This window comes from Fukomys damarensis, unplaced genomic scaffold (assembly GCF_012274545.1).
Source record: "Fukomys damarensis isolate Sample0158 unplaced genomic scaffold, DMR_v1.0_HiC HiC_scaffold_33, whole genome shotgun sequence".
NCBI classification, from domain to species: domain Eukaryota; kingdom Metazoa; phylum Chordata; class Mammalia; order Rodentia; family Bathyergidae; genus Fukomys; species Fukomys damarensis.
Genome location: NW_022900945.1, coordinates 55,284,702 through 55,311,184, shown reverse-complemented (window position 1 = coordinate 55,311,184; position 26,483 = coordinate 55,284,702). Strand labels below are relative to the sequence as shown.

Sequence of the window (26,483 nt, the reverse complement as noted above, 5' to 3'; positions counted from 1 at the left end):
CAAAAAAAAAAAAAAAAAAAAAAAAAAAAAAAAAAAAAACCCGAGAGAGAGAGAAAGAAAGAAAAATAAATCAGGTAGACCCAAAGACAGGACAAAAAGAGAAAGATACAATAAAAATGTCAAAAGTATCACAAGTTCAAGCCCACCCTGGGCAACTTAATGACTTAGCAGAACCATTATCTCAAAATAAAAAATAAAACAGGGCTGGGGATATAGCTCACTGCAAATTCCGAGTTCACCTTAAAAAAAAAAAATGGCCAGTAAGATAGTACTAAGAAAACTGAAGCCAGGCATGGTGGCACACACCTGTAATCTCAGCTTAGGAGGCTGAGGCAGGAGGATTGAGTTCAAGGCCAGCCTGGACTATATAGCAAGACCTTATCTCAAAAAAAAAAAAAAAAAAAGAAAAGAAAAGAAAATTGAATATACTATCATGGGAATCACTCGCTTATGTTGTGGCAGTAAACATAAACAAAGGAAGCCATAAAACAAAGTAGGCACAACCAAAAACATGAAGGAGAAAATAAAAATTATGATCATTGAATAACATGAGAAATGAGTTGCCAAGCTAATTTCATAGTCAAATCTTTCGCATTAGTGACATTTGGAACCTTACAAGAAATATCTTGGTGGTACTGGCCTCTGAACTGAGGTTGGGGTTGGAGGAGGCGAGAAGGTGGATTTGTGTCAAGAGCTGAACATGCTGAGGAGGGAAAGAAAACATTGACATGTTATGATGTTGCCATTCCAGAATCACAGAGAGAGCTTACCAAGATGTCTATAAATTCAGCACCCTTATTTTGCCTTCTGGGGAAACTGGACATACATTTTCAGTTATGTTCCCTCAAGCAAAAAGACAGACCACCAGAATGCTTAGCCTCCAACCAGAGCAGCTAGTAAAAAGTGTGCCTGGCAGCGAAGGCTATTCAATTTTAGAACCACTTGCTAAGGACTCGGTGAAATCTCCCGTTCTCATACTATGGGGGATCCTTGTGCAGAGTCACAGGCACAGAGAGGAGCTCGCTCAAGGTCCTAACTGGTATGAATCCGACAGCCTGGGGTCAGGGAGCAAGTTTTGAGCACACTGCTCACACTCCTAGAGAGCTGCTCGTCTTGGGCTTCAGTGTCAGGCCATAAGACAACCAGTATTATCAGTGCCAGGAGGGTCTTACCTGCTGCATCTGCTGCTGGAGTCTCTTCCTCTGCACTGCGTCTAGAATCAGAGTCTGATGAACTCTCTCAGCCTGAGGCTTAAGCTTCTCCATCTCCTGTTGCTGTTTGGCTGAAGATTTCTTCATCTTCAGCTGCTCAAGTAGTTCTTTCACTGCTCGATGTTGTTCATTTAGTAAGTTAGCCAATGGCTCCTCAAACCTACCTCAACAGGGAAATAACTGAATGTGGACATTCCCCTGGGTCCGCAACACTTCTGATTCCTTCCCATGGTGCACTAAGAAAGCCTGGACTGCATCTATTTGCTGATAATCCCCAAACCCCACTTTAGCCAAAAAACTGCTTAGTCAAATGCTTCCTCCAAATTGTTAGTACAGACACAAGTAAAGGGATTCTGGGGCTAGGAATACAGCTCAGTGTTACAGCACTTGTGTAGCATGTGCAAGGCCCTGTGTATGATCCCTAGCACTAGGAAGAAACAAAATGATTCTGGGGGCGAGGGATTTAGCTCAGTGGCACCAAACCTGCCTGGCAAGCACCAAGTCCTGAGTTTGATTGCTGGTACCAAAAAAAATAAAATAATTCTATTTCTCCATGATTGCTCTTCTAATGATACAACAGAGAGAAAATCAAACATCTAAGAGAAACATGTGAGTAACAGAGCAACCAAGGAGCTTGTGAGAACTCATCACACCCACATCCACTGATACCCACATTATCACTGTGCGACTTGCTCCTGTTCGGGGATCGAACTTGGGACCTTGCACTTGCGAGGCAGGTGGTGGCACCACAGATCTACATCCCCGACCCTCTCTGACTTGTTCTTCACAGTGATAAGGAGTCTTCCAGAGATACAGCATCTGTTCTCTAATTTCCCTGTTACTCCCATCCCAAGTCCAGCTTCTACCTCCCTATCCATCCATTCAGGCTGCCTTGCTTTCCTTTCTTAAAGTCAAGGCCCTTGGAGAATAAAGCAGAAAGAAGATAAGCTAAAATATGTGGTAAATTAGAGAAGTTAATTCAAATATTACCACACTATCCTCCATGGAAATACCTTCTTTTAGCCTTTTAAAGTCCTCAAATTCTAACTGCCCACACATTCCTCAGAATCCAAATATCTAGCACTAGCATGTTAGTTTTATTTTGTTTTTGTTTTTTGAGGCAGGGTCTCGCTACATCCCTAAATTGACCAGACTGAGCTTCAACTTGTGTCCTCCTGCCTCAGCCTCTTAGAATGTTGGGGTTACAGGTATGTACCACCACTCCTGATCCTAGCATGTTAGTTCTTAAGTAAAAGCAGAACAAGATTAAGCACACACTGATAGCTTACACGGTCAGGAGAAAAACACGCTGACATAGCTCTGACTACAGGTTATCATATTTACAGTCGGGTATAGCGCAGTAATAGTTAAATGATAACTTTTATTTTCTTTTCTTATTTGGTACTAGGAATTAAACTCAGGGCCTTGCACTTTTGCCAGCCAAGTGCTGCGCTGCTGAGCTACATCCCTGGCTCAAATGATAACTTTGTTGTTGTTGTGGTGGTGGTGGTGGTGGTGGTGGTGGTTGTTTTTGTTTGTTTAACAAGATCTCAAAACACAGTCCAGGCTGGCCTTGAACTCACCAGTCAGCCCATGCTGGCCGCTGGCCACTGGCCAAGACCTCACAGCGAAGCTCCTGCCTCAGCATCCCCACAGTGCTGGGATCACAATGGTGGGCCACCACACCCAGGTGTTGTACTTGTCTTTGAGACAGGGTCTCGGGTTCCCTATGTTGTCCAGGCCAGTCCAGGACCTGCAGCCCAGCCTCCTGCCTCCAACTCCTGGGTGTGTGACACCACACCCAGCTACATGACAAACCGTTCTAATGCCCCCTGGGGAAGAAGGTGATGCTTTGCAGGGGGTACTGGGGATCGAACTCAGGTCCTTATGGTTGCAAGGCAGAGAGCAGAACCACTGAGCTAAATCCCCAGCCAGGTGATGCTTTTTTTCATTGTATTTTTTGCAGTATTTACTGAAGTTATGGTATAACATGCTAGTGCTAGGCATTTCGATTCTAAGGAATGGGTGGGAAATGAGGTAGAGCTGCATGACCTAAGAAATAAAAGGCCTTGATTATCTATGCTATTATCACCCCCCCCCAAAAAAAAGAGCAAGATAGCATGATGAAGTAGACAATACAGCCACAGAGACAGGTACATGTCTATAATTCCAGACTCCTGGAAGCTGAGGCGGAAAGAATGCAAAGCAAGTCTAGCCTGGACAATTTAGCAAATTAATGAGATTCTATCTCAAAATAAAAAACAAAAAGGGCTGGAGATGTAGCTCAGTGGGAAGGTCCTGGGTTCAATAATCTCCATTACCACACACACACACACACACACACACACATACACACACAAAATTAAAGCAGGTCTGCATTTGTAACTGAAAGAGAAGCAAGGCTGGGGCTTAGCTCAGTGGTACGACCACCTGCCTCACAAACACAAGCTCCTGAGCTCGACAGGTACCTCTCCCCCAAAAAGAGAGAGAGAAGCAACAGCAGCCCAAGTAATCTACTGAGTGCAAAAAAATATATGAATTTAAGAGAAATTTTTGTTTTCATTTTTTTTAGACAAGGTCTTGCTATGTAATTCAAGCTGGCCTCAAACTCACAGTGATCCTCCAGCCTCAGCCTCCAAGTGCTGGGATTATAGGCTTGCACCACTATGCCCATCCCGGGCTCTACTATGGTATTTGTTAAAACAGAGCATGACTGGTGTTTCTGGTTTGTACACACTGATTAGCATGTCCTTTTCAATGAAATGCAGGTGCCTAAAGTCTAGCTTCCTGATAGGTCCCCCAAGCTGTCTTCCTAGGTGGTGCTGCTACATTAAAATATAGGACTAGGGCTGGGGATTTAGCTCAATTGTGCCACCGCCTGCCTCATAAACAGAAGGTCCTGAGTACCAAAATAAATAAATAAAAATAAATCCCCGGTACCAAAATAAAAAAAAATTTAAAATAAAACAGGACTCACAGAGGCTGCAGGGCTTTGCTATGTCCCAACCCTCTGCCACCCAGCAGAAACAACAGGAAACTTCACAGGGAGAAGAGATGGAGGGAGTCCCAAGCCTTAATCCACTGGAGATGAAAACCTATCTTTCTACCAACACTGTATGGAATGCGCCCTTCCTCATCCTGCGACTCTTACTGCAAGGACCAGGTATGCTGGAAGAGCAGGGGCACCATGATGTCTCCAAGGATAAGCGCTGATCAATCTTACAAAATGAAGAAATCTCTTAAAACAAGAAGAAATTCCTAAGAAATTTCATACTCATGACTTAATACAGCCCCATAAAAGCTGCCCCCCTCAAAAAAAAAAAAAAAAGGCTGGCCCCTTAGCTAGGCATGGTAGCTTCTGCCAATAATCCCAGCACGTGGGAGGTTGAGGCAGGAGTATCGGCACAAGTTTGAGGCCACTCTGGGCTACATACTGAGTTCAAGGCCCTGTCTCAAAAAAGCAAAAACCAACAATAAAACAGAAGCAGAAGCAGCAGCTGCCTGGCTCCTTTCCTTTCTGAATAGACCAGCCCAATCTTCTCATCAGAGCCATGCTCCCACTGCAGCTATTTATTTATTTTTCATTCATTTATTTATTTATTTTGTACTGGGGATCGAACTCAGGTTCTTGTGCTTGCACGGCAGGCGCCGGAACCACTGAGCGAAATCCCCAGCCACCGCCGCCCCCCTCCTCCCCCCAGTCAGCTCTTATTAAGCTAAGCTCCCTTCCCCACTTTCTTTACTCTGTAATTAAAGCTTTGCCTGCCATCTCACACTTCTTAGCTTAGTTTTAATTTTTATTTATAACTGTGTCAAAGGACTCAATGTCCAAAAACACATCTAATAACTATATGCTGCCACTCATGACAGATGACAAGAGACTGAAGCACAGATCCATGGGGGCACACACCTGTAATAGCAGGAGCAGGAGGGTCAGAAGTTCAAGCCCAGCCTGGGCAACATTATCGATTTACCAAGACCCTGTCTCAAAATGAAAAAAAGGGCCAGGAATGTAGGTTAGTGTGCAGGCCCTGGATTCAATCCCTAGTACAGAAAGAAAAGAAAGGAGAGAGAAAAGAGAATCTAAATCCACCACAAAAAGAGAGGGGAAAATTAAAGCTTGTACTTTCTGGAGGGTTTGAGAAGTACCAGCTTCAGCCAGGCACGGTGGCACACACCTGTGGTGCAGGCTATAATCCCAGCACGCTGGGAGGCTGACACAGGAGAACGGCAAGTTTGAGCCTAGCCAAGGCAACTCAGCAACACCCTGTCTCACAATAAAAAATAAAAAGGGATGGGAACATAGCTCTGTAATAAGTTCAATCCCCAGTACTGCAAATACAATCAACAACTCAACATGAAAAGGTCAGTACACACACTCCCAGCTACTGGCATTAATGCAGGTGCTACACAGTTTGCTCAATTGATACCTAGGTGACTAAGAAACTTTCGGTCCCATCGACCAGATGTTAATGCCAATAAGGAAAATAAGCGAGACAACAGCTATCACAATTTCGGGTAGTTTCTGTGGCTGGCCACATAGAGTCCTAACCACTTCTCCAGCACCATTCTCCTGGAGAAGCTTCGATCAGACGCCAGCTTCTGTTTTTTCTCCCTTCCCAAACAGATGCAGCTCACGTCTGCTGCTGCACTGCCCCTTAGCAAGGAGACTTCTCACTTACCGCCTCGTTCCCTCCAGAGCTCCGCACCCTTACACAATTAACAGAAGACAGGTGAAGATGAGAAACTGTTCAATGTGATTTCCAAAAGCTTTTTCAGAAATACACACTTTCTTCACTCTAAGTCTTAAGATCTGTGGCCAGCGTACCGTAAGGCTTGAGGGGTGTTAAAATTAGGCCGAGACTCAGCCACACGCTCCTCCTCCTCTGGGCCATCATCTTCCATGTTCGAGAATCCCATCTCATCTTGGAACTGCAGGCAAAGAAAAGGAGGGTTTCCTGGGGAACAGGCCTCTGTAAGTCACTCTGAAAAGGAAATAAACTTCTCTGTAGCTAAAGCTGGACTTGCTAACAGGGAAAGATGACTTTCCTCTGATTCTTTTAACATGCCTGGGCCAGCCTTGGCCTAGGTCCCTCAAACATCTCAGGAATTTTCCTTGTTCTTAAACAGTTTTGTTACTCCTGCCTTTCTGCCATATGCAAATAAGTTGGAAACTCAGTGCACTGTGTTAACCAAGGAACCTATTCTATGTGAAACTCTGTAACCAGTAGGATTGCTGGGCCCAGATCTAAATAAAGCATTGAAACTTGTAACTTTCTAACCAATGAAATGCCTGGTTAAAATGCCAGGTCCCTGGCTCAGTTGGGGGGCCAATCTCTTTGGGGACCCTCCTGCATTAAGAATAAAGCTGCACACCTTGCCTAGGAGACTCCTGCGTGCGACTTCCATTCTCCTGGACTACCCGAGTTGCACCACAGACACCAGCGCTGTAAGCACCAGAGCTGCAACATTAGAGCTGTGTATACTTGCGGGCACTGCCGCTACAACAGCAGCAGCAGCATGGGTTCATGAAAACTACAGACTACAGGACCTTAATAATGCTGCCACGAGAAGACAGGTCTGCGCTCAGAACGCCACACGTGGGATGACTATTATGCAAGAAAAAACCCTCTCAACTAGCCAGCATGTAATGGTGAGGACTGACCTACAACTCAGAACCACCAACCTCTTGGAAATATCTTTGGAAAGACAACTTTATGAGCAAGGAAGTCCTTGAGGTCAGAGCACTCTAAAGCTGCCTTATAATCTAAGAATGCACCAAGTGAGAGCAGGGGAGGAGAGCAAATATTCCCCTAGAGAAGTTCATTGGGAATAAACTGGGCATGAATCATCAAGAGTTCCCCTGCTCAGGAAATTTTCTTGCTACTGTGTTCTCTAATGGGTAGACGAAGAAGGGAATGGCTAGGCAGACCCCCTCTATGGAAAGAGAAACCAGACCAGAGGACAAAGCTTCAGGAGAATCTGTTCTCATCACATGCACTCACTCAAGCATCATTACTCACAGTTTCAAACAGTTCTTCCATCAGCTCATTCACTTCCTTTTCTGTAAAAAAAACAAAAACAAAAAGTACACTGTTGGCAAAGTTTTCATTTTGCAAGAAGGGGGAACTCTATGGAGACAATGTATCCTCCTCCAAGTAAGGCATCTTACAAAACGCTCAGAAATACCCTTCCTTCAAGTCAGAAATTCTTACTGAAGACCAACTATGCCTCAGCTTTGACTCTCGATGCTTGCAGAGCATGAGATGACAGAGTTATACTTTCATGAAGCTTAAATTTTAGTGGGAAAACATGCACAACACGTGAATGATTTTACAATTAGATAAACTCATAGTTGACTGGCTCAGTAAAACTCCATTACAGCCCTTCTTAAACTGGTGGCCCACACCTGTCTGTACTCAGCTACTCAAGAGGCTGAGGCAGAAAATTCTCAAGCTCAAGGCCAGCCTGGGAAGTTTCGCAAAACACTGTCTCAAAATAAAATAGCAAAAAGCATGCACAAGAGGTTGAACAGAAGACACCAGCCTTACCACAGAGGAAGAGGGCAGACCTTACTGGGAGTGGGCACTCTCAGTCCCAAGGGCTTGCCAGCAGTCCTCCTGCCTCAGCCTCCCACAGAGCAGGGATCACAAGCATGCACCAACAAAATGGCTATCCACAATCATTTATAATGGGACCCAGTCCTTCAGGTGCAAGAGTGTATGATATGGGAAAGAAAACCAAGAGGACAGCAGACAGTTCCCCAGGGGATGAGGAAAATGTTAGGTGCACGGCGGGGGCAGAGTATCTGCTAAAGTGGAAAGGCTTTTCTCTCCGAGGAGCTTGACACTTGGGAACCAGAGAAAAACTTGGACTGCCCTGAGATATTATGTCCAAGTTATGAAAAAATATAAGATGATGAAGGAGAATGAAAATAATAAACACAGGGAGAAGTCACAAAGTAACAAGAGAATTAATTTCTCAGACACTGATGATATCAAACCCCATCCCACCCCCCAAAAAAAAGAAAAAGAGAGAGCAGACCATTATCGCTTGGGGCTCTGAGAGGACTGGAACCAAAAAAAAATTATTGGAGCAACAGAATCTGGTGATGACTTAATGTTCCTAAGGACATGGTGGCGCACACCTGTAATCTCAGCACTTGGGAGGCTGAGGCAGGAGGAGGATTGCTGTGAGTTCGAGACCAGCCTGGGCTACATAGTGAGTTCTAGGTCAGTCTCAAATACATAGTGAGACCCTGTCTCAAAAAACAAAAACAAACAAACAAAAACCCTAAGGACGTGGAAAGACATGGATGAGGCTGACCTGGTTCTAATGTGAAATGTCCACAAACTGTGAGAACGTTTTATGGTGAGACACGGGCGCGGCACACACATCATGAGGATGAGGAAAATAAAGAGAAAAGGAAAGGCAAAGAGCTCAAGGAGAAGGTGGTTTCCGTCATTTCTCCTTGCACATAATACTTTCACTTCCCTGCCTCCTCTCCCTCCAACACATACCCTTCTACCCTAAACACATCCACAAAAATGTCTCCATATGTCAAATAAAAAGCAAGCACAAGGGCCTGGGGTTCAGTCCTCAGAACCACCAACAAAGAAAGGCCTTCACAAGTCAAATGTGAACACTGGGGAGAAAAATGGAAAAACAAAAATAACAACAACAAGGCCAGGGATGTAGCTCAGCGGCAACCGCACCTGCCTCACAAGTACAAGGTCCTGAGTTTGATTCCCGGTACCAAATACTAATACTAATACTACTACTACTACTACTACTAGTAATAATAATAATAATATAATGCTTGGAGGATGGGACAAATAGAACTCTTAACTAGGATGTAGGATGGAAAACAATTTTGGAAAAGGGTCTGGCAACTTCCTACAAACACTGATAAACTATGTTTTCATAAATTATAAAACTAAGGGCAAGCGCAAGGTCCGGAGTTCGATCACTGGTACAAAAAAAAAAACAACTAAGTATGCTCCAACCTATGACCCAATGGTTCCTCTCCTAGACAGATGACCCAAGGGAGAGTCAACTGTGCATGAAGTCTTAACCAACAGAGTACAGAGCAAAAAGGAAGACAGAACTTTTCTGGGGGCGGGGGGGTCAGAGGAGCCTTCTTCGTGATAAACCAAACCTGGAAAGAGCCCAGGCAACTAGCAACACAAAGACAGCACTGTTGTATGTCTGTAAAATGAAATTATACTTGCAATATAATGAAGTAAATCAATGTTCGTGAAACAGGACTGAACCTCAAATCTACAGTGTGTGAAAGAAGCGTTACACCCAGGGGCACACAGTCCAACTGTATTTCTATGCAGGTCTAACACAGACAGACTTAGTTTGACATCACAATCAGAAAGAGGGGAGAGGCAGAGACTGACAGGAAAGGGACACAAGGAACTCCACGAGTGATGATTCCATATGCTGACAGGGTTAGGGTTACACAAGTATGTGTGTGTCAGAACTCAGCAAATGGCACAGTTAAGATCTGTGTAACACGTGTGTGAAGTTAACACCTAAACAAGCCAGGTATGGTGGCGCACACCTGTAATTCCAGCACTCAGAAGGCTGAAGCAGAAGGATCACCATGAGTTTCAGGCCAGCCTGGGCTACACAGCGAGTTCAAGGAAAGTCTGAACTACATAGCAAGAACGTGTCTCAAAAAAAGGGGGGTGAAGGGCCGGGGATTTAGCTCAGTTGTTTGGTGGCCTGCCTTGCAAGCGCAAAGACCCGAGTTCAATCCCTGGTACCAAAAAAAAAGGGGGGGGGGTTTAGCTCAGTGGAGCCACCTCCTGCCGCACAAGCACAGGGTCCTGAGTTCAGTCCCTGGTACCAGAAAAAAAAAAAAAAAATGAAGCTACAACATACTAGAAGAATTCCACTACACAATTCTTCAAACTTTATACATGTGTAAAAAATTTCAGAATAAAACATAACAGAGAAGGCTGGAGATATAGCTCAATGGTAGAGCACTTGCCTACCATGCACAATGCCCTGGGTTCTATACCCAGGACCACAAGGAAAAAAGTAACAGAGAAAAAGTTTAAAGAAAAATAAATGCTCGAACCAACTGGAGGGTGAGATGGGTGATGAGAGAGGCCTGCATGCCACAGCATTTGAAGGGCTGAGAGCAGCATGCTTCCCATGAGAAAGAAAAACACTTCCATATGCACATTTGGAAGTATATTTTTGCCATAACAAAGGAAAACAGAAAGAATATGAAAAGCAAACTTGAGTTCAGTATGGAAAAGGCTCATAGAGAGGTACTCAAGACCAAAACAAAGCTAGACATGGTGATGCAGGTCTATAATCTCTTCAAGACTCTGGAAGGCACAGGCAGGAGGATTGCAAGTTTAAGCCCAACTCAGCCAATTAAGTGACTTAGCAAGATCTTATTTCAAAATAAAAAATGAAACCAGGTCTGGGGCCAGGGGTGGTGGTGCACCCTTGTAATCCCAGCACTTGGGAGGCTGAGGTAGGAAGATGGCCGCTGAGACTAGCATGGCCTACCCAGCAAGACCGTCTCTCAAAAACTATAAAGGGAGGGGGACCTGGGGATGTAGCTCAACGCAAAGGCCCTAGGTTCAATCCCCAGGAGTACTCACCCCCCCACACACACAGAACATCAATCCCAGCTGAAAAGGATCTCCTGAGAAGTTAGATGAAAGCAGAAGAAAGTTAACAGACAAACAGGAAGAGAAAGCAAGTGTGTTCCAGGGTGACAGATGAACAGCAGTGCAACCTCCTGCCTCTGCACATCCAGCAGAAGACGGGCATGACGCCTGGCCCCAGTCGTCTGACACTCAATCTTCTCGGACTCCTTCAGTTTTCTCCCAGCCTGAACCTCAAGCCCATTCGCTCTACCTGTTCTCTGCAATATGTAGTACTTTCCTGTCCACGCCTCCTCTAAACTCAACTTTCATAAATTAATAACAGGAAGGTCTTCATAAAAGAAATGATACTCTAATTTTAAAAACAAGATGAGGGCCAGGGAGTTAGCTCAGTGGTGCCACCGCCTGCCTAGCAAGGACAAGGTCCCGAGTTCAATCCCCAGTACCAAAAAAAACCCCGCAAGATTTCATCTTCACTGCTTTCATTAAAGCAATAAAACAGAATACTGAGTCCTAAAGGACTGCAGGAAATCTGCATTATGCTTAAACATGTAGGAAACACTTCTGGTGCCCGCTCTCTGCAGTGTACACACCTCGGGCACAGGCCCGTCGCAGGCTGGCACGCTGCCCTGCTGGACGGGAAACCTGGGCTCAAGTGATCCGGCTCCCTAGTAAAAGTCAGTGACTTCCACGCACATGCGTCCCACGACTGGAACACTAGCCAGTAGTAACTAACATTTTTAAACACCTATCTAAAGCCAAGTAATATTTCTCTTTATCCACCAAATAATACATTAAACTATATGAAAGCAAAGCAATTTTTCCAAAATCCAAATCATTTCTTCCTGCTTAAAACTCTTGAGAGCCCAAAGAGCCCCATGCCCGACCCTGCTTACCTTTCCTGCTACCACTTACTCACACCTGCAGCAAACTACTCCCTGCTTTCCCTTTGGCTGCTCTCCAGTTCAGTGACTATAGTGTCTTACTATCTGTAATAGCCCTCTCTGTCCCCGTCTGCTAAACTCCCTTATTCCTCCTTTGAGCCTGGCCGAGCCGTCTATCTCGAGACCCTTCCATCGCAGGCCACTCCTCGATCGCTGCCTCACAGCTGTTTCCGCGTGCATCCCCTTACCGCACTCACACGCGCAGGCCAGAGGCCATCCTGACTCTCCTGGTACAGCAAGGACACCGCTTACCGAGCTGGGAGAGCACCACACACGACGGCAGGCCGGAGAAGTAAGTCCTGACAGCTTTCTGAATACGTACTAACCTACTGTACACTGAAAGGGTCAGAGAAACAAACAAACAGAGGAAACGTAAATGTCTTAACTCAGGAGGGCTGGGAAAGTCCCTCCAAAGCCCAGAGTATACGTAAGCAGACGTGAAGGAGAGGACAGGAGGGCTCACAACATGGACTCACTGGTGATCCTCACTGCCCGGTCAGTTCGAAAATCCTCAGTATCAGGTTCGTCAAGATCGTCCAGGAAATTATATTCTGGATCATCATCGTCATCTGCTTCATCTAGGGAGGAAAACTGCTTTAGACTCACACGACCGACTCCAAATGCTCATCTCTGGTCTAAGGCGTTCCATGCCCCAACAATCCGCTCCCAGGAAGCACATTTATGCTGTTGTTGTTTGCCCATCTGCACTTCCAAAGTTACCACTACCCTAACAGGCGTTTGGTACATTTTTATTCACTTATAGTGCTTATAACGGAGAAACACAGCTTTTCACTTTGTAATTATTACATCTGTAAGGTGATATGTTACACTTTTGTCACCCATGTACTGAACGTTCACAGAGATTCTATATATCGTAATACAGGAACCACTGGCCACATTGACTACTGAGAACTTGAAATATGGCTGGTGTACCTGAGGAATAAAAAAAAAAAAAAAAAAAAAAAAAAAAAAAAAAAGACCACACCAAAAAAAAGAGACTAACTAAAGGCCAGGGATGTAGCACAGTGGCACCGGACCTGCCTGGCAAGAGCAAGGTCCTGAGTTTGATTCCAAAAAAAAAGTTCGGTATCAAGAAAAAAAAAAAAAAAAAAAAAAAAAAAAAAAAACTAAATTCCTTACTACTATGTATCCATTAAACAGCAGAGACTTCTGTATGTCACAAATGGAAAATATCTAAGTTGTATCATTAAGTGAAAGAAAAAATTTGCAGATGTAGATCATGTATATTATTATTTTTTGTGGAACAAATCTGACATAAATATATGCTTGATTAAATACACAAAGAATACCTATAAAGCAACACATGAAATTAACAAAGACTTAATATACCTCACTTTAAACCAATTCCATCTTTTAATTTTTCACAACAAATGGCCATCTTTTGTTAAAATACATACACACTTATTTTCCTTTTTTAAATGTTTTGGTACCAAGGAATGAACCCAGGACCTTGTGCTTGCAAGGCAGGTGTGGTGTCACTGAGCTACATCCTCGGCCCGCCTTTATTTTATTTTTCAGATGGGGTCTTGCTGTGCTGCTCAGCCTGGTCTCAAACTCCAGGGCTCCTTCTGCCTAGCATTGCAAGCAGCCGCTCAAGTAGCACACGCTTGTGATGTTAGCACTCAGGAGGCTGAGGCAGGAGGATTGCTGTGAGTTCAAGGTCAGTAGCCCGAACAACAAAGGGAGACTGTCTCAAAAAACATTATGTATAGGACAGAGATGTAGCTCAACAGCACAGTACCTGCCTGGCAAGTGTGAGGCACTGAGTTCGATTCCCAGTACAAAAAAGAAATTTATGTGTAAAACAGATACCTCAAGAACACAATGTTAAGTGAAGTAAGTCCAACTTGATAAATTTTTACTCAAAATTTACACTCAGTTCATGATATATTAATCTGCATTATTTATACAGAGCTATTTGAATATCAACTTTTTTATGAATTATGGTTTTTTTCCTCAACAAACAAAATTCCTTGATTCCTAAGGAACAGAATCTTGCCTTTCTAATCTCCACAGCATGTCCTTTTCTTTTCTGTTCTGGGAATTAAACTCAGGACCTTGAACTTGCGAGATAGGCGGTAGCAGCATTGAGCTAAATCCCCGGCCCTCCACAGCACATTCTACACAAGTCTTCACAACAGACTCCTTGCGAACGCGGCAAATAATGACAGTGCTGGGCATAGCCTGTGCCTGTGGGTGCGAGAACTCCAAAAGATAGCTTCTGCCCATACCACACCATCAGGTCAGCCAATTTCTGTCAGAGCACCCATTTGGCAAACATGCCGAAAGCCCATTAAGGAAGATTTCTTCTGAGGGCTGATTAGCTTGTAGTACTCACAGAGCCTGCCCTCCGGGCCTCCTTACATTATAGGCGGACTCCCAGTACCAGCGCCTACCCAGCTGATCTCAGGCTGGCATGGCCCTCCACTACCATCTCTGTTTTTCATACCAGGGATTGAACTCAGGACCTTGGTGCTTGTGAGGCAGGTGTGGAGCCACTGAGCTAAATCTCCTGCTATCTCTTCATTTCCTGCAAATAAGATTCTTTTAACAACATACCAGCTGAATCAACTGAGGCCTGGAAAAATAGGAAATGATGCTAGATATGGAATCCCAGGACCAAACAATCACCATATGCTGGTCTATTTTTATAGCATCATATGCCTGACTATTGTTTTCACATGTTCCTACTACCATTCTGATCTACATGTTGCTAAAAGTCTTATTTGCAGGAAATAATCAAGAGGCCACACCCCTCTAATCATTGGCTGTGTTTTTTATGAAGGGCACACAAAAACATGCTGCAGTTTTAAGGAAAAAGGTTTCACCCTCTCCCCCCCGAGCCATCAGTTCATTTACCCAGTCAATCCTTATAACACACTTTGACTTGAAAGCCAGTATTTTTCATTCTTTAAGATACAGAAGGGCCAGGGATTTAGCTCAGTAGTTCCACCGCCTGCCTTGCAAGCGCAAGGACCCAAGTTCGATCCCGGTACCAAAAAAAAAAAAAAAGATACACAAGAATTACTTTCCCATTCTACACCCATTCATTTCGTATTCAGCAGGTATGAAGTGAGGCCCTGGAATCTGTACCCTACATAAACGCCATCTAATATTCCTGAGTTTGTCTGTTTCTTCTTTAGACAAGGTCTCACTATGTAGTTCAGGCCAACCTTAAGCTCACCGTGTAGCCCAGGCTGGATTCAAAGCCTAGTGCCACAAACAAAACAAGCAAAAACAGTGATGGTGAACCTTTTAGAGCTTTCAATGACACAAACAGCCCACCATGGCACACATGCGGCAATCCTCCCTCCTCTGCTTCCCAAGTATTGGGATTACAGGCATGTGCCACCATAACCAGCTGCCCTATCCACTTGTTTGTGCAGAGAATTAGAACCTGGGTATCAAAGACCTTGGAAGAGCTGGTAAAAATAAGAAATGTCAATAAATAAACTTCAAGAGAGATGCAAACCTCCCCAAAAAATCATACAAAAATTTTTTTCTATATAGATATACACAATTTTGGGAAGAAAAGCTGTATAGTTTTCATCAGATTATCAAAGGGGTAAAAAATAAAAACTCCAAAAGCTCACACTGCTACAAAAGACACTAAAGGGGGCTGGGGATTTTAGCTCAGTGGCACCCTGCCTGCCTTGCAAGCGCAAGGCCTGAGTTTTCCAAAAAAAAAAAAAAAAAAAAAAAAAAAAGACACAAATGAGATAAAAGTACCCCCCCACGTCACCATTTTCAAAAATCTTTCAAAGGTTGTGATGATTAAGCTTAGGTATCAACTTGGCTGGGTTAGGAACTGCTGGGTGTGTACAGGTGGGTCCTGGAGCGTGACCAAAGGTATGATCTGACCCTGCCCCTTTCCTCTCTGTTCCTGGTCACCAAAAAATGAGAAGCTCTGTCTCCCTGGCCTTGGAGCCAGCCAGCCATGGACTGAACCCTGAGAAACCAAGAGCCAAAGTAAACTTTCCCTCCTAAAGGAAAGCTGTAGTATTGAGTATTCAGCCTCAGTGACGGGAAATATAATACTCTTTCATGTAGCTATCGTTGATCTTCCTAAACAAGAATTATGTTTTACTCTTCTAAAACCTCACAAGCTGGGATGGTGACATGTACCTGTAGTACCACCTACTTGGCACTCTGGGACAGGAGGATGGCATGAGCCCAGGAGATCAAGGCCAGCCTAGGCAATAACATAGCAAGACTCTCTTAAAAAAAATAAATAATGGGGCTGGGGATGTAGCTCAGCAGCAAGGCACCTGCCCAGCAAGAGCAAGGTCCTGAGTTCAATCCCTGGTACAAAAAAACATTTAATTAATAAAATAAGTTTGTTTTTTTTTTTGGTACCATGCATTGAACTTGGGTCCTTGTGATTGCAAGGCAGGTGGCAGCACTACTGAGCTAAATCCCTGGCCCAAAATAAGTATTTTATAACCCTAACAATGGGACAGGTACTCTGTCATTCACACAGATTTCATTTCCTGATGGAATGGTTAGGCTCTTCTATCTTTCACAGACTGTAGCAGGATGCCTCCATGAGAAAACTACTTAATAATCATTTGCCAAGTGATGTACAAAATAATGATTAGCTGTATGGGGTAAGGCACATTCGGGCACTTGGTCGTTTTGTCCACTCACTTGGCCTTACTATACTCCAGCTTCAACTACCGACCCAGTTTAGTCAGTTTCTACTTATCCAAGCTTTTACGTGAGCAACACTTCCTTCTCAATGCTGGTAACAGTCTTCTTTTGGGCAAGTGCACCTAAAGAAGACTGGTAGTCCTGGGGACTGAGCTCACAGCCTGGGGGACCTGGGTCTGTGTTAGGGTGCGGAGTACTGACTGGAATCAGAGGACTCAGCTGTACCTACAGCTGCACAACTGCCCGCTTGCTGACAAAGAGAGATTGCAGAAGCCCCGTGTATTAGTTACGGCATAAGAACAGAAGAAAAGTGAGATACTATCTTTCTGACACAATCCCGGTCTTTTTCGTTGTTGTTGCTGGGGATTAAGCCCGGGCTTTAAACGTACAACGCACATGCTCCACCACTGAGCCACATCCCCAGCCTCCACAATCCCATTCTTTGAGCTTCCTTCTAATTAGTGAAAATTCTGCCATGGAGATAACGAACACAGCATGGAATAAAGACAAACAAAACCACTTACCTTCGTTGCCCACGTCGTCATTCATGAGTCCCCCCAGCCACACCTTCCAGTCCTCGTCGTCAGCCGTGTTGGGGTCATACATATCAGGGGTGATGTCCGGAGCCCGGAGCTCTGCCTCCAGCTGGCCCAGAGGAACGTCCTTCAGGGGCATCTTGGAGCGGGTCCGGAACGCAATGAGACTGTCGTCCAGGGGCTGCCCAGCAGAGCAAGACAAGGAAGCCACGAGTGAGCACTGTTTCACACTGTCCAACCTCATCTCCGAGCTTTGCATCCTAGCTTCAACCACAAGATCTCTCTCTAAATAATCTGGGTTTATTATTGTCTAAAAAAATGTTAAGCAAAACGACATCAGTTTGGAACCAACATGTGTAACAGCTTTACTGAGATCTATGGTTCCCAAAAGGTCACCCTTTGAAGGCGGCTGGATTTTAAGGTATTCACAGAATTATGCAACCTTCACCACTAATTCCAGAATATTTTCATCATCCCGAAAGAAATCCCACCTCATTAAGTCACTTCTTCCTCCTCCTCCTCTTACTCCTTGTTCTCAAGCAATAATCTACATTGTCTCTATTTCCCCTACGGCGCAGCACAAACAAACAGAATCACACATTGTGCGGCTGGCCTTTACCTTCACGGCATACTGTGTTCAACTGTCACCCTTGTGACACCCACCAACACTTCTTCCTACTGCCCAGGAATGTTCCACCTCCACACTCCGCTTACCACTTACCATTCAATGGACACTCGCGCTGTTTCTATTTGAAGGCCATTCACAACAGTGTTGCTCTAACCCTTGGTGCAAAGTTTTTGCATGGACACATGCTTTCAGTTCTCCTGGAGCTGAGTCATACAATAACTACATTTCATTTTTTTTGTACCGGGAATCAAACTCAGAGCCTTGCACTTGGCAAGCAGGTGCTGTACCAATGAGCTACATCCCAAAGCCCACATTTTTTTTTTTTTTGGTACCGGAGAACAAACTTAGTTGAGCTCAACGGTTCCACTGCCTGCCTTGCAAGTGCAAGGTCCTGAGTTCGATCCCCAGTACCCAAAAAAAGTTAAATGTGGGCCTGGCAAGCTCAAAGTCCTAAGTTTGTTCTCCGGTACCAAAAAAAAAATGTGAGCCTTGGCTCATATTTACGTCACCACAGACCTGGCCCCACACTAGCTTGTCGTCACATTCTTCAGACACACGTTTTTCCTTTTCACGAGGTCCAATATATCAACTTTTTTATTTTATTGTTCATGCTTTTGGTGTTAAAGCTAAAAAAGCACTGCTTAAGTAAAAGTCATAAAGACTTCTTCCTGGACAGGCGTGGTGGTGCACACCTGTAATCCTAGCACTCCGGAGGCTGAGGCAGGAGGATTGCTGTAAATTCGAGCCCAGCCTGGGCTACATAGTGAGTTCCAGGTCAGTCTCAACTACATAGTGAGACCCTGTCTCAAAAACCAAAAAAAAGACTTATTTCCTGTGTTTTCTTCAAAGTTATTTAGTCCTTCAAGGGGAAAAAATGAGAATCAAGACCTATTATGTAAAGGTACAGAATCCCAATGATGAATGTAATTGTATTGTATACCTAGATTGAACCAATAAGCTCAATAAAAAGAAAAAAAAATTAAAAAAAAAAAGAAGTTATTTAGTCCTTAAATTTAGGTTGGTGACTTTTCTTTTTTTTTAAATTAAAGTATCAGGGAATAGCCAGGCATGGTGGCACGCACCTGTAATCCCAGCACTCGGGAGGCTGAAGCAGGAGGATTGCTGTAAATTCGAGACCACCCTGGGCTACACAGTGAGCTCCAGGTCAGTTTCAACTACATAGTGAGACCCTGTCTCAAAAACAAACAAAAAAAAAAAAATTAAAAAAAAAAAAGTATCAGGGAATGAACGCAGGCCTCACACATGCTAAGCAAGAGCTCTGCTTCTTCTTTTTCTTTTTTGGTACTGCGGATGGAGCTTGGGTCTTTGCACTTGTGAGGCAGACACCGGACACAGCTTCTGATCTAGACTGCCAATCCTGATGATACACTTTGAGTTAATTTGAAGTGATGCAAAGTAAGAGCTAGCTTCATTCTTTTACATTTGGGCTTTCGGCTGTTCTACAATTATCTGCTGAAAGATTATCCTTTCCCCGTTAATGGATTTTTTTGGGGGTACTGGGGATCCAATATGGGCACCACTGAGCTAAATCCCCCGCCCCTAATGGATATTTATATACTTGTCAAAAATCATTTGGCTGTGGGGCTAGAGATTTAGCTCAGTGGTGCCGCTGCCTGCCTCACAACCGCAAGGTCCCAAATTTGAGCCTTGTCACCAAAAAAAAAAAAAAAGGCAGAAAAATCAATTGGCTGTAATGTAAATGGGCCTGAGAAGCATGAGGTCCAAAGTTCAATCCCCAGTACCAAAAAATAAATAAATAAACAAATAAAGTCATCATTTGATGATAACCATAGTAACAACTGTTTCAGGCAACTAAAACTAGAAAGTAAAAAGGTATTTGCCTCAAATAAAGCACACGCCTGAAATCCCAGCACTTGGGAGGCTGAGGCAGGAGGATTTGTGTGAGTTCAAGACCAGCCTGGGCTACATAGTGAGTTCCAGGTCAGTCTCGACTATACAGAGACCCTGTCTCAAATAAATAAATAAATAAACAAACAAACAAACAAATGATATTCCTATTAGATACTGAATTTTTTTTTTGGTACCAAGGATTAAACTTAGGACCTTGCATTTGCAAGGCAGGTATGGTGCCACTGAGCTACATCCCTGGCCTCTTATGAGATACTAATTAAAAATGGAAAAGAGTAACTTTGAGGTACGGAAAGGAAGCAGACACATTGGCCAAATGATTGGTGCTGATGTGACAGACATGGGTGCTCCTGCTATGATGCACTGGGACGCAGCACTTCTGCAGTACACGTGAAGAATGCACAAAGCTGATGTGATTACAAGCAAATGCCAGAAGAATCAAATTGAATAACGTTCTACAAATAATTGTCCTATAATCTACAGAAACACAAAGGTCATGAAAGACCAAAAAAAGCCTGAGAAATTTCCAGATTAAGGAAACTGAGGGCAAGAAGCAAAATACACATGTAACCCTAGAACAGATCTTGGGTCAGAAAAAACTTGTCTTTATTGTAACGGGTGTCATTAGGACAGCCAGCAAATCCAAGTTCAGCAGATTAAATAAGATTACTGTATTCTAAAAGAGAAAAGAGGCCATGTGTGGTGGCACATAGCTATAATCCCGGCACTGGGAAGGCTGAGGCAGAAAGATCACTGAAGTCCCAGGCCAGCCTGGACTACACAGTAAGTTCAAGGCCAGCAGACAGAACTACACAGCAAGACCCGGGAATTTAGCTCAGTGGCACCACGCCTGCCTCGCAAGCACAAGGTCCTGAGTTTGATCACCAGTACCACAAAAAAATAATAATTAAAAAAAAAGAAAAGAAAGAAATTACCATTCTCATGTACGAGAAAATGGCACAAATAAAAGTATCAAAAAGTATATCATGCTCTTACTATATAAAAATTAATTACTCCCCCCAACATAAGCACCAACTACATTACTGCCTTTTACTTCTTCGGTGACTGGATGACGACGCTTACCTGGAAAGCATCCATACAGACTGGACTGGAAGCCAGCTCCTCATCTACAGCATGCAACTTCTCCATAAAGGTGCTATCCTTGGTCTGCTTTGGCTTCGGAGGGGGTGGAGGCCCCATGGGCACCACCTCAGCACTAATGTGCCTGATGGCCGGGGTGGTGACTTTCTCAGCCTGATTAAGAGAGACAATTTTGTTAATGAAGAAATGAAAGAGCAGAGAGAAAAGGAGAAGGAAGGAAGAAGGAGAGAAAGAGGCAGAGTCCCCAATGCTACTGAACCTTCTTCTTCACATCTAGATAGAGGTAAAGGAAAACAAAGGTACTGTCAAGTACATAGATCTAATGTGGTTTCATGCTGTGTCCAGTGAAGCCAACACAGTACTACCTGGGTTACCAGGAAGTAGGAATTCTTCCGGGACACTAAGGCGGGAGGATCATACGTTCAGGCCTAACCTGAACAGTATAGCAAGACCCTGTCTCAAAATTTAGACTGTAAAAATGGGCTAGAGAGCCGGGTGTGGTGGCGCATGCCTGTAATCCCAGCACTCGGGAAGCTGAGGCAGGAGGATCACTGTGAGTTGATACCAGCCTGGGCTACATAGTTGAGTTCCAGGTCAGTCTTACTACATAGTGAGACCCTGTCTCAAGAAAAAAGGGGGGTGGGGGCTAGAAACGTAGCTTATGGCAAAGGCTCTAGGTTCAATCTAGTACCACCAAAAAAAAAAAAAAAAAAAAAAAAAAAAAAAGCCGAAAAAACAAAGAACACCAAGTAAGAATCTAATAAAGAGCCAAACATGGTGGCACACACCTACAATCCCAGAAGTTAGGATGCTGAGGCAGGAGGATCACCATGAGTTCCAAGTCAGCCAGGGCTAGTGAGTTCAGGGCCAGCCTGAGCTACAAAGGGTAAACAACTCAAATCCCCTCCCAAAAAAAGAATCTAATAAAAATGTCTTTAAGGACAATAGGTATGAGAGAAAAAAAGGCAGGCGGAAGAAACTGCCAGCTACATATTTCTAGCCCCTTTATGAGAACTGAGAATAGTTTTCCCCTATCACTAGGCCCCAGACTTCTCTTTTTCTTTTGAGACAGGGTCATGCTATGTACCTGAGGCTGGCCTTGAGGCCAGTCCAGATTGGCCTCAAACTCAGTGATTTTCCTGCCTCCTTCCTGAGTGCTAGGATTACAAGTGTGTACCACCATACCGAGCCAGTCTTCACCTAACTATTCAATGAGGCAAGAAACTTTGAAAAGGGGTGAAGAGGTCAGAATCACTACAAACATATCATCTACGTATCACTTGAATGATCTACTTATATACCTGTGTCTACTCCATCTCTTTCACAAGCGGCTGATTTACCTCTAATAATATGCCGCTCTCTTCGTCCGTTTCTGTCATCTCAGAAGACTGCTTCAATCTGGACTTCTTTGCCCCACGCGGAGATGATGCAGTGCTTTCAACATCACTCTCCAATAAGCTCTGGAAAACACCCAGTTCACACGTGTGTCCCTGACTCAAGCCACTGAGTCTGAAGGAGCATGAGATTGAATCACAAAATACTAATCACTCAATCAGAGAAAGGAAATAAAATTTAAATGGCTTAATATTCAGGGGGGTAGAGATAGGCTCAGTATCCTCATCTGATCATACTGTCTATAAAAGTGTAAGGAAGGCACTGGCTTAAAATCCTCTTACAAATTACTCAAAGAAAACACCAAAAATCAAACAATATATTAACACAGTGATAAAAATGAATAAAACATGGCTATAAGCAACAATATGTATGAATCTGAAAGGCATAATAACAAAAACAAAAGCCAGAAAGAAAAGAATACATACACCATACATCCATTTAAATGAAGTTTCTAAACAGTAAAAAGTGAACTACAGTGCACAGAGACACACATTCAGGTGATGCAACTATAAGGAAAAACAAGCAAGGAATTAATTTTTTTAAAAAGGCAGGGTAGTGATTAGCTTTAGAGGGAGGGAGGTGAAACTAACTGGGAAGGGCATACTGGGTTTGTCCTGGCAATGTTACATTTCTTGACTTTGGAAGAAGTTTCATGGGGATTCACAATATTACAATTACTTCAACTGCATCTATTTCATTCTGTACACATCTGTATGCTGATTATAATTTAATATAAGCTGCAAAACTGAGAAATAAAAGAACAGAAAAACACCTTACATCAAAGAAATGATTTTTAAAAACTACGCTTCGATACTCTGTATAAAATGCAAGCCAATACTAACGAAGCGAAGTGTACTCTGCCCTACTAACTAGAGCCATGAGCATCCCAGTCACCGACCTCTTCGGCAGTCTCGTCCTCCTCTTCCTCATCCGGCTGGTACTCTTCATCTGAGGAGTCGTCTTCTTCCAGGTGGATATCCACAAACTGCGGAGGCTGCATCGGCACAGTCAGAAAGGAGCAGGGTTGGGGGTGTGGCCCAGCGGCAGAGCATGTGCTTAGCAACACCAAAATAAGAAAAGGAGAAAATAGAAGAAAAGAGAAAGAAGTGCAGTATTTGAAAGGCAAAACTACCTGTATTTGGAAATCAAGGGAACAAAGCAAGGCAGAAAAACAATTCCTAAGAGCATAACGTGCAGCTAGACCAAAAAACTCAAAGCAGCGATTAGACTAAATGATTCTGATACACAAACCAAAGAATAAGAGAACAGAAAACAAACAAAAGTGGGAATTAAAAAGATAGGTCGAAAAAGTAGAAGGGAAGTACTTAGATTTCAAAGCTGATGAAGTTTCTCTGGAAAAGAAGGACAACTTCTTCTGATTTTACCTTAATTTCATTTGCCTTCTTAATTGGAGAAATATTCCATGTTGGAATTACCTATCAAAAAGAAAGTACACAGCTGGGGATGTAGCTTAGTGGTTCCGCCACCTGCCTTGCAAGCACAAGGACCCCAGTTAGATCCCCGGCACCAAAAAAAAAAGAAAGAAAGTATACAATTAGCTGAAATTTATCGTCATGCATTTTTACTACCTCTTCTCCCTCACAAAGAGCCATCTACCTGACAAGTACCTAAATGCCTAGTACTGAGGAGACTCTCAAAGATTCGTCAAAATTTGACTTAACTCAGACCTATTAAAATTCACTTTAGGGCCGGGATTTAGCTCAATGGTTCCAGCGCCTGCCTCACGAGTGCAAGGGCCCCGAGTTTGATCCCAAGTACCAAAAGCACAAACACAAAAAAAAGATTCACTTTATTCACTTTAATCTATAAAGGAGGAAAAAAAGCCTGTCTTGCCTACTTTAGATCACAGCAAAGGTTCACATGGAACAATGGGTATGAAAACTACTTGTAATTTATAAACTACATAACTACACAAACCTAAGATTTTGTAGCTACGTTAGCCTTTTGATATCATTACTCTTTGTCAGGGCTGGGGATCAAAACCCGGACTTCATGTATGCCTGGCAAACACACTACCACCGAGACATAACAGTGGGTTTTCTTAAACAATTACATAAATCCACTATCGGCATACCTCCAAACATCAACCACAAGAAGCTCTTACAGAGGTATTAATGGAAAAGTGTCATGTTGTCCACACTTACTTCTAAACAGTATAGGAAAAAACAATACAGATGTAGACATATATAAAGCAAATATGATAAAATGTTACTCTTGGAAACTAGACTGATTATAATATTCAGTTTAGTTTTCATTTAGCTTAGTGTTTTTGTTTTCTGTTGTATCAGTCTATAGTTCAGACTGGCCTGGCATTCACTATGTAACCCAGACTGGTCTCAAACTCACAGCAATCCTGCCTCAGCCTCCTGTGTGCTGGAATCACAGGCGTGTGTCACCATTCCCAGCTTGGAAACTTTTTAAAGAATATTTTAAAAGCTCTTACATACTGCTAGTAAGATATCACTAAGGATACAGAATTTCTTGTGCATTAATTGTGACAGAATCGAAATCATCTTACAACAAAAGACAACTAGCCCGCAAGATCTGTCTCTCACAAGCCTTAGGATGTCCCATTTTGGGCCTGCTGTGTTCTGAACACTTTGTGTATGGAGACCCGGTACAGGGTAGAGTTTGATGTAATTCAGGTGTAGTCCCTTCCCACCTGTTTCTCACTGCTGTTTCTGTGTGTGTGTCTGTGTGCGTGTGGTGGGGGGAATGGGAATGAATCCTGGCCCTTCGCACTCAGCTACATCCCCACTATTTTATTTTCAAACAGGATCTCACTAAATTACAAAGGCAGGACTCAAAACTGCAATCCTCTGGCCTTAGCCCCAGTGCTGGGATTACAGGTATATGCTACCACACATGGCTTACAAATAATTCTTTAAAAACAAAACCTAGAGTAAAAATTTTCCTATATTTTCTCCCTATGAATAGCCTAGAATTAAATCCTACCTACTAAGCTAAAAATACCAAGAAAAACCTACACCACTTACCACTCCCTTCTCCACCACTTCCTTCAGTTTGGAGCGTGTCATTTTGGGCTCCTAGGAGGGACAGAGAGAGAAGAGTCAATAAAAACTGCCATTGATTCTTGGGTTTGGAGATGCTAACTTTGCCCCCCCACCATCGTTAAACTCCAAAGTGACCTCCTGTTATCAGCCATTTCATGGATAATCCCGCCCCAATACTAAAAGTGACAATCAACTACTCACAAACATTGGCATGTCTTCAGTCTCACTGATAGCTGCTTTCATCATAGCCACCACATGTTCATTTGTTATTACTTCCTGGAAAAAAGATAAAATTCCACTTTATGCCAGAGAAAGCTTGTCATCTAGCTAACAGTCATCTCTGAAACTCTACCATACACCAATATGGAGGATAAATGAAGGTTGGACTCAGCAGCTTCAGACTGCAGTAAGGAAAACAACCAAATACCAAAAAAAAAGGCAAGATGTGGACAGAAGCATGCAACTTTAAATAATACAGCAGCAAGTGGACCAATTTTAAAATTTTAGTTATTGAGGTTTTGGGAGTGGGGGTTGTTAGTTTTTTGTTTGTTTTTTTTTTGTACGGGGGATCAAACTTGGGACCTTGCACTTGCGAGGCAGTCAGCGGAATCGCTGAGCTAAGGCCCTGGCCCTGGACCCATTTTATTAGATGCTATTAGAAACTAGAACAAAAGGGCATCCTAAGATAACTAAGTATATGCTTAGGAGAAGGAGTAATAAGGCAGGCACGAGGATCACCATGAGCTCCAGCTGATACTCTTACCTCAACCCTCCCAGTGCTGGGATTACAGACGTGCACTACCACACCCAGCTGGATTTCACACTTGTGTTGAGTGTAAAGAGAAAGCTATCTTGATTTTGCTTTTTTGTTGTTATTTATTTGTTTCAAATTTCTCCACGTTTGTTTTGGTACCTGGATCAAACTTGGGTGTTTTAGCTTGTGACAGGCAGTGGAACCACTGATCTAAACCCAGGCCCTCTGTTTTTATTTTTTTAACATGGAGTCTTGATATACAGTTCAGGCTGGCCTCAAATTCATGGCGATCCTCCTGCCTCAGCCTCCCAAGTGCTGGGACTATGGGTGTGCACCACCATACTCGGTGAGGGAAAGCTATCTGGAGGAGCGTGTTTTGATAATACATATACCAAGAATGAAGAATGTGCTAAGAATTCTTATTTGCATCCCATGGGAAATCTGCACTGGAGGTCACCACCCTCGTCTCACTCACATGCAGGATGTTTCGCACATTGACAGCTGTCAGGTTGTGCTGCTTGGCGCCATCCTCTAAGGTTCGGTCAAGCATGTCATCCAGTTTCAGGTCACATGCCAAGCTCGCTTGCTCTTGGCCCCTTCCATCTCGTTTCCTCTTGGTTCCCTTTTTCTTTTTTCTCCTTTTCTCACTTTCTTCACTGTTTTGCTCTTCTGCAAAAAAAAAA

General features: G+C 43.5%; 1 protein-coding gene across 9 annotated transcripts in view; it reads right to left on the bottom strand.

Annotated features, from left to right (window-relative positions):
* The window catches only part of Gon4l (gon-4 like), a 65,453-nt gene that overhangs the window by 22,597 nt on the left and 16,373 nt on the right, over nt 1–26,483 (bottom strand). For 8 of the 9 annotated variants that reach the window (XR_004515039.1, XR_004515040.1, XM_033758141.1 and 5 more), the window contains exons 3-16: nt 26,276–26,469; nt 25,248–25,322; nt 25,029–25,079; nt 23,397–23,447; nt 22,910–23,005; nt 21,957–22,076; nt 20,599–20,769; nt 16,986–17,178; nt 12,267–12,368; nt 12,043–12,126; nt 7,235–7,275; nt 6,040–6,143; nt 1,173–1,371; nt 617–703 (exon numbers count right to left, since the gene is read on the bottom strand). Coding sequence is in view for 7 of the 9 variants with exons in the window: in XM_033758141.1 (XP_033614032.1) it covers nt 617–703; nt 1,173–1,371; nt 6,040–6,143; nt 7,235–7,275; nt 12,043–12,126; nt 12,267–12,368; nt 16,986–17,178; nt 20,599–20,769; nt 21,957–22,076; nt 22,910–23,005; nt 23,397–23,447; nt 25,029–25,079; nt 25,248–25,322; nt 26,276–26,469 (1,568 nt within the window). In the remaining 2 variants the exon portion in view is untranslated. The remainder of the gene's footprint in view (nt 1–616; nt 704–1,172; nt 1,372–6,039; nt 6,144–7,234; nt 7,276–12,042; nt 12,127–12,266; nt 12,369–16,985; nt 17,179–20,598; nt 20,770–21,956; nt 22,077–22,909; nt 23,006–23,396; nt 23,448–25,028; nt 25,080–25,247; nt 25,323–26,275; nt 26,470–26,483) is intronic. The other variant, XM_010643840.3, reaches the window with a different exon arrangement.